At 42.4% G+C, this 12,903-nt stretch overlaps 1 protein-coding gene across 1 annotated transcript in view; it reads right to left on the reverse strand.

Annotated features, from left to right (window-relative positions):
- The window catches only part of LOC110300388 (carboxylesterase 1D), a 33,206-nt gene that overhangs the window by 5,567 nt on the left and 14,736 nt on the right, over window positions 1-12,903 (reverse strand). The window contains exons 8-11 of the mRNA XM_021170553.2: window positions 11,403-11,441; window positions 7,777-7,917; window positions 6,409-6,489; window positions 5,298-5,445 (exon numbers count right to left, since the gene is read on the reverse strand). Of these exons, the coding sequence (XP_021026212.1) occupies window positions 5,298-5,445; window positions 6,409-6,489; window positions 7,777-7,917; window positions 11,403-11,441 (409 nt within the window). The remainder of the gene's footprint in view (window positions 1-5,297; window positions 5,446-6,408; window positions 6,490-7,776; window positions 7,918-11,402; window positions 11,442-12,903) is intronic.

Genomic DNA, 12,903 nt, shown 5'->3' on the forward strand with positions numbered 1-12,903 from the left:
GCTATCCTGGAACTCACTTTGTAGACCAGGCTGGCCTCGAACTCAGAAATCCGCCTGCCTCTGCCTCCTGAGTGCTGGGATTAAAGGCGTGCGCATACACTACTATCATTGTTTTCACATTATGAGTTACTCATTCACAAGTTAAAATATTATTTATTACTATTAAGTTATGTGAGTATGATGCATCATGTTGGTGTATTCTGTGACGCTGTCTATGTGGGCAGTGGACAACATTTTGGAGTCAGTTCTCCCCTTTTACCCTCACAGGGGTTCTGGGATCTAAACTCAGGATATGGGCATTGAGTGCCAAGTTCTTTGTCCACTGAGTCTCAAAGGTTTTAAATAACATATGCCATGACTCCATAGGATGAAGAATAATCTGTCCAATTGTGTCTCAGACTGACCACAGGGTCAGTCCCATGACCTTAATTCACCTAAGAAGCAGCTCTTCAAGGTCAAATAGGCATGCCCCTCCCACTCAATCATGTTAGCAAGGAATGCAGGCCCCAGCTATGTAGAACTTTGTGAATGAGGCAACATGTTTTACACAGTATACAGCTCAAGGTCCGTCCCCCCCGCCCCCCGCCCCGAACGCCTGATGTTTACAAAAATTCTTATCACAATTGCAAATCTTTTCATAATTTAAGCTGCTGTCATCAGGACATGCATCTGAATAGGAGGACTTGCAGAAGGGAAGTAAATAGAAGGAGACAGAAGGTTTATTTCAGGAAATTAGAGCTGAAAATGCTCCCAGCCTGGGCTAAGTTCTCAGCATTAGGTCAGGAGGCATAGCAGCCTTTCCTTGATTGTAGCCAGGAAACAAAGCACTCATAATATTAATCACCAAGGAGACGGGGGTCGGGGGGGGGGGAGGAACCTCAGGAGCATCAGAGAGAAGAGCTTCACAATCAAGGAAGGACCAAACCTACATCCAGTGTCTCAGAGGAAAGCTCATGGGCATGGAGATCAGGGTGATACAGGCATTGTGCTGGAGGAGAGTAACCCCCAGCCTCAAGCACTGTGCTTGGGACAGGGGCCCCTCAGAAGTGAGGGAGATGTAGCAACTCTCCTAGTCAGAAGCTGTGGATCTCACTGCCTCTGGACCTGCCTCACAGGAATGGCTAAAGCAGGTTTCTTAAACTAAAGTTCCAAGATAGCAATAAATAACATGAAACATCAAAGCCATATGGGTTAAGAGAGCAACAAGCAGGACACACTAGGATTCTAGTGATGATACAGACAAAATTTTATCTTTTACATTGTGAGGCATCAACAGAAAAGTACTGCTAATAACTATAACTGGACCAACCAACTAGACTTAACAATAAACTGCCACCGAAATGATGTAAATTCTGACATGAAGCACACACAAATCACATGTATATGTCTGTCTGTTTGTGTGTCTGTCAGCATGTGTGTGTGTGTGTCTCTCTGTGTGTGTGTGTGTGTGTGTCTGTGTGTCTGTGTTTTTAGGGGCAAAAATATAGAGTTCTTACCCAGAATCGGTGTTACACCACTACTAGCTTAATATAGTCTGATGGAAGAAGATACACAAAAGACTAAGGATAGACAGGAAACAAAACCACTTAATAGAAATACAATATTAATACAGAAATGATTCAAGACATGCCCTTACATAACAGCAGGAAACCCCAAGAGAAGGCACCAAGAAAGGAGGGATATGTCCACAAACCAACCAAACAGCAACTCTAAAGCAGTTCTTGTAAGCCCTTGCTATCAAATGATACCTCCTGAAATACAAGAGACAGTCAGCAAGCGTGTTTAAACAGCCCAAGCGTCGGTTCCCACGACTCCCTTACCTTTAAAGAGGTTCATAGATTAGAAAGAAATGAATGAAAACAGGTATCACATACAAGGAAAAAATAGAGAGAAATGGTAGCTGCTGTCATATCAGACAGAAAGTTGACCTCAAGCAGTTCAAGAATCTGGACCTGGTAGCTCACACCTGTAATCCCAATACTTGGTAGTTTGAGGCAGGAGGATTGCTATAAATCTGAGGTTAGTCCTAAAACAAGAAGTTTTATAATAGTCTGGGTTGCAGAATGAGAACTTCCGTGGGGTGGGAGAGTGGAAGGGAAACACAAATAGAGATAGATTCAGAGCATAGGGTGAAATCACTCACCACACACCAATGGCAGACACACACAACACACAACGGTAAACACGGATACAATATCAGAACCATTAGGTAAACAAAACAAACAATAGAGGCTGTGAAGGGAGATCCAGTGCACACTAGACTCTAATCAGCTGGGATATACTTCCCAGTGATGCCTCCTGGTCTTGAAACATTATGTACAACTAAAGAGCTCTCCGTTCTGTGACTACTCAGTCTGCGGGCTGAGCTGGTCACATGAAGAAGGAAGCAGCCTAGACAGTGAGACAGGGGCAACTGCAGATGGACAAGAACAGCAGTGGCAGAGACAGCTGAGCTGCAAACAGCTGAGCTGGCACAGTACAACAGCCCGAGAACAGCCAGGGCAGGAAGAAGATTTTCAGAATTCACAAGGGCAAGAGCTGGGCTGACATGAAATGAGGAGGGGCTAGAGCAGAGCCAGCCAGATTGCTGAGAAGTCTTTAATGACCAGCATCTCAACTCCTGGGCCACAACTTGTAACTAGCCAGTACTTAGGGCTAAGTAATCCTGATCTCCTGCATTTACAGAATGTAACTGAATGCCATACATACAGGCATACACAAGAACTATAATCTGCCTGTGTAGAAGATTCAGTGGGGGGGGGGGAGAGGAGTTGGAGAGAAGAAAGGGAGGAAGACAGGGGAAATGATGCCCTGTCTTTCTACTGGAGATGGACTATACAAGTCCTTTCCCCACAGTTGGGCATTTCATCTAAGGTCCCTCTCTTTGAGTTCTGAACATCCCTCACCTCCCAGGTCTCTGGTACATTCTAGAAGGTCTCTCCTCACCTCAGTTAAGTTTAATGATACATTTTTAAAAAACCCATAAACCTACCTGAAGCATGGAGAGATGGAGACCCCAAGACCTTTGGGGCTCCAAGAGACGACCAGACATGTGAATAATGAGCACCTAAGGAGATTTTCATGCACAAAGCACAGAAAATATTTTCAATAAAAACAGAAGAAAATACCCCAAAATCTAAAGAAATGGATGATTGTCAGCATACAAGAGTCCCAGCAAATAGAAGATAAGGATACACCCAACAGGGGTAAGCAAAAGAACTCTCCATGTCATGTTATAATTGACGTGCTGAAAAAAAAAAAAAACCACACAACAAAATGATATTGGATGATGCAAGAGAGAATGTCAAGTCATACATAAAGGAAGGCCACTTGGGTTTATAGCTGATTATTTAACAGAATCTGTTCAATCCAGGAAAGATCAGAAAGATGGATGTCTGGTTCTGAAAGACCACAGCTGTGAACTCAACAAAGTATCTGTTATAGCTAACGGGGAACCCAAAACTTTCCATTACAGAGGCAGGCACTAAGATATGAGCACTAAGATACCTCTTCAAAGGGCACATTAAGGAGTACTTCTGACTATAGAGAAGGATGAACACATTGAAGAGACCACTGGAACAAAATGGTAGTAGTGCAGTCAGCAAAGAGGAAGCAAAATACCACCAGAGAAACAGCAATGAGAGGCACCAGTATACGCCCTTGAAAATAGCATCAGTGCTCCTTATTATCCAAACAAAAAGACATCACTAGCAGATGGTGTAAGAAGACAGGATCTATCTTTTTTGCTGCCCCCCAGGAAAGTACATCAAGATAGACATCACTTAGTCAGGCAGTGGTAGCACACGCCTTTAATCCCAGCACTTGGGAGGCAGAGGCAGGCAGATTTCTGAGTTCGAGGACAGCCTGGTCTACAGAGTGAGTTCCAGGACAACCATGATTATACAGGAGAAACCCTGTCTCAAAACAAAAACAAAAACAAAAACAAAAACAAAAACAAAAACAAAAACAAAACAAAGCAAAACAAAACAAAACAAAAAAGATAAGCACCACTTTGGGGTAAATGATTAGGGAGAAAAATGTTTTAAGCAACAGAAACCAGGAAAGCAAAAGGATAAAAGCATCTAGTTACTCTGATTTTAAACAAAATCAACTTCAAACCAAAATGAGTGAGAAGAGACAGAGAAGATCACTTCATACTGATCAGGGGAACAATCTCCCAAGAGGACATTTCAGCTCTAAGCATTGTGCCAAAAAGTGTATCCAATTCCTAAAACAGTCTGTTAGGTATAAGCTACATATTAACCTTAACACACTAGGTAACTTTAATACCCCATTCTCACCCATGGACAAGTCATCTGGATGGAAAAAAATGAAACAGAGATGCGTTAGAGTCAAGTGAAATCATAATTAGGTCAATTAGACACCTAGAGACAATCACCCAGACACTTCAGAAAAAAAAAATTCTCATGGAATTTTTCTAAAGTAGTTTATGGTTTAGGACACAAGTCAAGTATTCACATATGCAGGAAAATAGAAACACTCCTTGTATTTCTCCTGGCAGTGGAATAAAGTGAGGAACCAACAGCAAGAAACACTATAGAGAATGCTCAGACTCGTGGAGATTAAGCGACATGCTATTCAATGATAAATGCATCATTGAAGAAGTCAAGGAGGAGTTAAAGAAAAATTCCTAGAACTAAATAGAATGAGACCACAACATACCAAAGCCTGCTTGATAAAGTACAGACAGTCCTAAGAGAACAGTTCTTTAGCTCTAAGTGCCTACAGTAAAAATCAGAGAGGGACTGTCAGGACAGCTCAGCAGGTAATGATACTTGAAGCACAGAACAAATGATCTGAGCTCAACTTCCAGAACTCAGGCAAAGGTGGAAGGAGAGAAGCAATTCCTTGTCCTTTGACCTATATAAGGGCATCATGGGACCTGTGAGATACGGCTCCTGGTGGGTGAATACACATCAGCCTTGCTTTTCAGGAAGAGGAGCCTAAGGTGCTCCTTCCTGTTCTCTAGAGCTCTCCAGTTGCAGCTAAGATGGACATGTGCTGGTCAGCTCTCCAGATTGAGGCCTGTATTTTCTCTCTATCACCTTGCCTCCCAATGGTGTTTTCTGGGAATGCCTGTTAAATTAAACTGCATGTGGGCCTTTTCCTCAGATCTTTACTAGTAAAAAAGGCAAAACAGCACTTCTGGCTATATGGAATCAACTTTTGGGGCCTGATCTGAATAGCCTTCATATCTACCTATGCCAAGAGGTAGGCAGGTCAGAGACCCAGAAGTTGAAATTGTATCCCTCTCCCATTTGACACCTGAAACTCACCTCTGTGACTTCGAGACACAATCACTGATGGGACACCAAATACCACATCTGCCATCAAGTCCTGGAACAGGTCTTTCTTTTTGGCGAGGTCATCTGTCCCTCCTAAATACTTCTCAGCGACCACTGGAATCATATTCTCAGAGATTTTCTGAAATGGATCAGAAAGTGACTATCTAGCTGGGTGAGGGATGGGGTTTCTGCAGCCAGTTAAGAAGGATTTATTAATCCTAAACTACCTCAGTGGTCATCAAATCCTCCAGGTGATGCTCATGGAAGGTCTGAAAGAAACTCTTTAGCTTCACCTTCTTTTTAACGCTGATGTTAATTAATTGCTATTTGAGTTCAGGTATGTATGCTGTGTACCTATTATTGTGTCACTGGCATTGGTGGAAGAGACCCACATGCCTGAAGACCTGATATATTAAAACAAACTGATCTTCAGTGGACATTGTTTTTAGCTGTTCCTACAGAAGAATGTGGCTTGCTTTTATTATTGTTATTGTTGTTACTATTATTATTATTATCTCACCCCTGATCCTCTTGAGAAAAGTAATTTATTGCTATTTTCTCACTTCTCTGGGGAAAAACACACAATTTATATCCACACAATGAAGTTCAGAATTAACCTTTCTTGAAAAATGAAACGAAGGAAGACATGGGTCATATGATTTGCTAGTTAGTAATTTTTCTTTAAATTTACAAAGCTTAGAATATCTATCAACCTATAGGTATTCACAGCTCTTCCCACCTCTGTATGTCATAAAAACAAAAATGAAAACCTTGTAACTAACCTGGTGTCTACCTATCTGATTTGCATCCAAATAACTCCAAAAGTAAGACTCACACCTCCAGTGCCTAGATGGTTATTTGTGATGGTCTCCATGGTCTTGGTTTGGCTAACTTTAAAAATAAGTCCTTTTCTCTAAAACATATCCTGAATTCAATTGAATTTTGACAGGGGAGTCACAAATATGGGTTCAACACACCTGGATGGTAAAGTGGGTAAATAAAATAAGTACAGGGTTTCCACCATCAAACTGGTTTGTGATTAGAGAAAGCCACCAACCATTTTTCCTTCTCAAACAATTCCCACGATTTCCTAGAGTCTTACAAGTGTTGGGTAGGACTTCCACAAGAGAGAATTGGCTGTCTTCTGGTCCAGTTTGCCTTCAGAGAGTGGATAGCCCATAAGCTGTTAAATAAATGATTAAACATTGTGAATCATGGAGAAGTAAAAAGAGCCAAAGATTAACCAAGTAAACCAAAGTGCAGGGAGGTGGAGTTAGGCTCTTTACAGGTGTGGGAGTTTTAAATTTTTGAGAAAAAAAGGCAACAAAAACCAATGCACACATATAAATGAATGTAAGTAACACAGAGAGGACACTTAGTAAAGGACACTTAATTAAAGGTATTGATCACATCAGAAGCCACAATGTTCGTCAATGCAGTAGGGGAACATTCAGGCCAGGGTCATAGAGAAGCTAAGGGATCAGGGACAGAGGAGTCAGGCTACACCCCAACACCCCAGACTCAGGTGACAAGAGGAAACAAAACCAAGCATTATGTCTGTATCTATGTTTCTATGATGCCCCCTGAGGTCCTTCTGTGTTGGGGAACCTTGCTATTTAGGTAGCAGTCCCCTGTTTCCCCATGACCAGATGGCTTTCTGAGGTCGATGTGGAATGTACCACTCCCTTTCTCATGGTGTTTCCCTGCCTCTGTCTGTCTTTGTCTGGAGAGAGGCCCTGGACACAGGTGGCTGGCCTTGGCTGACCTTGTCTGAAGAGTGACCTTGTACAGAGGTCTCTGCAAGGCTGCATAACTCAGCACACATGTCCCACTCTGGCTTGTAGGCTATATGATAATTAGGTGCTGTACTAGAACCAATTAGCCCTTTCCACTAGTACCCCTAAAAAGCCCTTTTATACCCTATTCCTGAAACAATAAAGTAGACTCATCTTGTTGCAGTGGTCTCCAGAGGTCATTCCATTGATATTTCTGGCCCTCTGAACCCTGCTCTCCACTTCCACCCGTTTTCTCGTTAGCCTCTAGGGAGAAAAGGGAAGCACACTTTTGCAGAACTCTGAGATTGTGCTGATCCTGTTCATGTTTGCAATCAGAGCTCTCCTCTGGTTTCAGCATGCCTCTAACATGAAAGCCACACCCCAGGCTGATACCAGGACCCTAACATGCTTGCTTGAGAGAGCTCAGCATTGACAATAGAAAGCTTGGTGGTGGGGAGCCAGGACCCTGAGCAACTAGAGTAGTTACTTTAGAAAGTTTCCAATTACTAATCCCTTCTCTGGCTCAGATATGAGCACTTCAAAGGGCTTCATCAAGGATTCTCCAAACAAATTTATTTAGAAAGTCTTAAGCCTCTTTGAACTGTAGACATCTGGGTGCATAAACCTTGGTCAGAGTAGGGAGCATGATGGCTGAACCTCTGTGGAGTGAATCTAAGAGGTCTGTACATTCTCACCGTTGGAATGATCCAGCCGAACTCTTGCTTGTTGATGCCCACTATGTAGGGGACAGTGCTGAAACTCTTCTCAGCCAGGATCTCTTCTGGTGCCTTTGGCAGAACTACTCCATCAATCACGGTAGGGAGGAAGGGATAGCTCTAGAGAAGACAGAAATTTAATCTCTATTTAATATTTTGCCATCTGTTACATCTGTGCCATCTCTGGATGTCTGAAAGCTTGGTCAGCACAAAGAACCCTGTGGCTATGGCCACAGAAACTCAGTGTCTTAAGATGGACAAAGTCTAGGATTCTTGAAGGGATCAGTGCCACCAAGATGATGGTGGTAGGGAAGTCAAGAGGCCAGTCTTCATCCCAAGAAAAATATATACCATGAAAAGTGTGTTTCAAAGTCTAGACTATATTTTTAATTAAAAATATGCAGGTATATGTTAATTTGGATTAATATATTAGTTTGGGTTAACTGGGTGATTGTAGGTAAGTCTGTAAAGTTGCTGAAAACATTGAATTAGCAAATGCTGAGCCATTTACACAAGGAGAATTTAAGAGTTATTTCCTGGAAACCTTTGGCCACACAATTCCCATCATTCTTTGTGAGTTAGTTTTTATTTAATAACACCTTATATTACACATGTCTCTTACAAATTATTAAAATTAAAATTAGTTAAAATTCAAGTTACTTTATAACAAAGGACTGGATGTGATAGGCTTAGCATGTTTCTGATCATAGTCTTAGTGAGTATAAATTCCTTTGGTTTCTGTTTACCAGCCTGCTTTTGTCTTTCTTTGTCTTTCTTTTTCTTTCTCTTCCCTCTCCTTTCCAATCTGTATCACTGATGTGATCACTCTTCAGAATGACACCCTCCCTCTGCCTCCTGACAGCATTGCAGGTCTCTTTGTTCTCTTTTGGATGCACTGTGATGCTGTTTCATCAACACCTAATTCAAAACCAAAAGCATCACAGCCGAAGGAAGTTCACACTTTACATGTGTTTCCTCTGTAACGTGTCTCACGGTCACCCATGTTGGGGGGCACGGAAGCTTTTCATCACTATGCTCGAGAACATCTTAAACAGAGAAATTACTTGGATCAGTAACTAGTTTCCAAGATTCAGCATTGCATATGGCATGAAGAGGTTATTTCTGAATGCGAGAAAGAAATCAAGAAGACACAGTCTTTCCTCTCTGACTTCTGATGGCAGCCTGGGCATGACATGACTTGAGCTTCTTGCTACCTAGTGCATATGGTCCAAAAGACTCTGACTGTGTCATAGTGTTGAACTGAAGTTGCATGTACATTTTAGCAAATGACTTCACAAATACAGAATCAGTGATTAATGAAGTCAGACTGAGTGGGTTTAATCTCTATATAAACCTGAGTGTTTTGGGATGCAATGTTAGGTTTTAGAGGTGGTAAGCTCTCTTCTCAAGGTGTCCAAACTGAGACTTCATTCACTGTTTGTAAAACAAACAAAACAAAAAATAAATCCAAGCACCAAGCCATAATCAAACAGGCTGACAAAATAGAATATGCCCTGGACATAATTGCTGCTGCCTCAGAGAAGTTGGGCAGTGCAGGAATCTCCTCGGAGAGCTGTTCATCTGAAGAAAAATATACTGGGGCCACGAGGAGCCTCTTTTTGCCACCTCAGCAGGATCTGGGCAAGAACACTCTATACAGATAAGGGAAAAGGCAGGCATTTTCACTTAGGGGAAAGTGCACAAGTCAAGGTAGCAGAGTCAGTGTGCTAAGCTCACCCAGGACAGTCAAAAAAGCCTGGGCATAGAGCCCTGCCATTCACAGGATTAGAGAGAGAGTCAGAGGGCAACATAACCTTTCTCTCCAATATATGGCCCATCTTTGGTATTCAGAGATGTGTTCAAGTACTAGTTCTGAGAAGGAAAGGTATTTTGTCTTTACTCAACATCTGTAATCCAAAAAGGAAAGGTCTTGACCTCTTTTGGGTCTCTAAACAAAGTCAAGACTTTTTCATCAGAAGGAAAATGACATGTTCTAATGTGTGTTCACATAGACAGGTCTGTTAACCTTATGAGGAATGGGCATAAATGAAGAACACAGAGGGAGGAAACAGTAAAACTGCAGAAGCCAGACAGTGAAGGACCACGTGGAACAGCGAATTCATAGAAGACTGACAGCAGCCAAAAGGCATGCAGTGATTGCTAATACTACCCATGAATAGCCAAAACTACTGTGTGGGGTAAAGTGCTTGACTTAGAGGCCAGTGGTGTCCTTCTTCCTCCTCATTAAATCACTGATGGTCAGCAAGTCATCTCAGAAATTTATTTAAAAATATCTCAACTCCAATCACATCACACTACTAAGCTGCTCTGTAAAGTCTTCCTACCTGGTCTTCCTGAACCTTCCATGCCCCTGGCTTATACAGTGAATTTCTGCACTGCTGTCTGAATGGACTGCATAACTAGATATGATGCCCTATGATTCCAATAGCATGAAATTGAAAAGCAGAGGCCAGAGGATCCTAACTTCAATGACAGCCTAGACTTTATAGTAAGACTATGTCTCAAATCAAAACAAATAAAACCAAGATAGCCTAACTATCCAAGATAACCTTTTGAAGCTCACTGAAAATCCATCTCTTGCTGAATCAAAATACAAGCCTTTCAAATGCTACCACACTTTCCCCACCTCCTGAGCCAGAAGCCTAAGCTTTCCTCCCAATATCCCCTCCCAGCACATTGGCTTCCTGCAGCAGGCTCTTGCAGCTGTTTCCCCCTCTGCCTGTAATATTACCTCCAAGTTTCCCAACATCTGGCTTTCTTCCTAGTCAAGCCATCTCCTGTTTTGCGGATATATCCTACTACTAGCCAACTCTGTCTCCATCTCCCAATTTATCTTCTGTTTGTCTGACTAATATCAGATACACCACATACTTTATTTGATTTGCTGTTGCGCTCTCTCAGCTTCTGGAATGACCCCCCCCCCCCGCCAAGAAAAAGTCAAAAAGTACTGTCTGTGTCACTGCTGTACCCCAGATGCTAAATCATCTCTTGCCAAATGGTGAAATGTTGATGGTTGACTAACTCTCATTTCATTCTCAAAGGATTTACAGGAAAAACTCTAGATGGGATGGTAGAACTGCACAGCTAAGGTCACTGGGTAGAAACCAAGGCTGAGAGGGAGCAGGGGGGAGATGTTGCACACTGTCGGCGTTTCATGGGGAGAAGGAGAAGGCTGGCTTCTTTGGTTACCACATGCTCCTTATATCATTCATCACCCCTGTGTCCTGTCAGAATTCTGTCCCTTAGTGAAGGCTCTTCAGATCCTTCCTCGGGCATTTGGCAATAGAAGGTTCCATTACAGCATCCTCCCACAGGCCATGATGGGTGTAGGAGATGCAAATGAGAGGTGAGAGGTGAGCCCAGAAACACACTGCTGTTGACCAGGAGCCCTGTATTACGGGTCAGGCTAGCTACACCTCTGGTCTTTCAGTCTGTGTTACCAGTGCAGGCAACTTCCCCTCTCAAAGGCACACACAACAAATGATTATTATACCACAGTGGAAATTTTGTATTCATAGTTAAGGGGAGCTAAACACTATTATGAATCAACATTTGTAATCCAAGTTGGGGCAGAAGGTCCTTACCTCTTTTGGATTTCCAAGTAAGTCCAGTTTAAAAAGATTCTATGAAGATAAAGACAGATAATAGATTAAAAGCCTTCTATGTAAAAAAGGTGATCATTTGAACTGCGCCTCTAAGGTACCAGGGTACCACCCCCTTCCCCAGATCTTTCCTGTTTGTGCTATGTGGCAATGAACCCAGGGTGGAACAGGGTGGAGGAGGGGGTGTCAGAAGCAAGGGGGAAAGGTCATAGGACCCAGAGTCAGGATTGATGAGACATCCTGAAGAGGATGTCTGCTGTCTGTGTCTATGTTCCTCTACATTCTGTCTCCCCATGCTTTCCTTCTGCTAACAATGCCCCAATTTTCCTCAAGGAAACAGTGGAATATTATGAAAGTGATGACAGGGACTAGGTAATCTCAAAGAGACATGGGGTTGGATGTGGGATGGACCAGAAGCTCAGGATGCTTCCCTCTCCCTCATTTCTCAATTCAAGAGTTTGGGTATTTATGTGGGACTTAGAGTGACCATGTCCCCAAATGCAGAGAACAGCTCAAGAATAAATATATGATGGAGTCCATCCAGAAGAGTCCTGCAAATCCATTGCTGACATCTGGGGTAGAGATGGCTTCCAAGCAAGTCGGATATAAGATTAGAGTGCTATTATCTTTTACTTCCATATGAGGCACAATTATTTGGATAGAAGACAATGGTGAGCTGACACATAGAGACAGGCAGGTTCTCAGTGACATATTTATAACATCTGGATCCAGCCATGTCTTGAATTTTCTATTCAGAATATGTCAGTTACTGAAGATTCTGTTATTACACGCTCATTCTTTTTCTTCTGTTCTAGAATCACTGAAATGAGTGCTTTCATCTTGCATCAGATAATCCTGGTGACCACAGGCTCGATAACACTCCTTTCAGCCCACCCTTTTCCTTCCTGTGTTTGCTAAGGCTTCAGTGGTTATAATGCTGAGGCAGGTGAGCATCGGGGATAGCTTACCAACCATGATTCTGCTTTACTTGAGATATAGATAGACTTCTCTTTTAATTATGCATGTGGCAACAAAGGACTCTTACCTTCAGGCACTTTATGCATACACTCTTCATCTAACAATGGACCTAAGATTGACTGACAACCTAGGATTTCTACCTGCACTGAGCATCTGGTATATATTAATAAAACAAGAAGATATTGGTATCCTTAACAACCATAAAGTCTGCCCTTCAATGGACAGTTTCTTTTCAAATGTCATGGTGGTTTGAATGTGCTTGGCCCATGGTAAGTGGCACTACTATTAGGAGGTATGGAGTTATTAGAGGAGGTATGACCTTGTTAGAGGAAGTGTGTCACTACGGAGGCAGGTATTTGAGGTCTCATATATATGCTCAAGTCTGGCCCACGTTACCCAGTCCCCTACTTCTTCTCCCTGTGGATCAAGATGTAGAACTCTTGGCTCTTCCAGCACTAAGTCTGTTTGCATATTGCTGTGCTTCCCACCATGATGATAATGGACT

This window comes from Mus caroli, chromosome 8 (genome assembly GCF_900094665.2).
Source record: "Mus caroli chromosome 8, CAROLI_EIJ_v1.1, whole genome shotgun sequence".
Taxonomy (NCBI): Eukaryota; Metazoa; Chordata; class Mammalia; order Rodentia; family Muridae; genus Mus; species Mus caroli.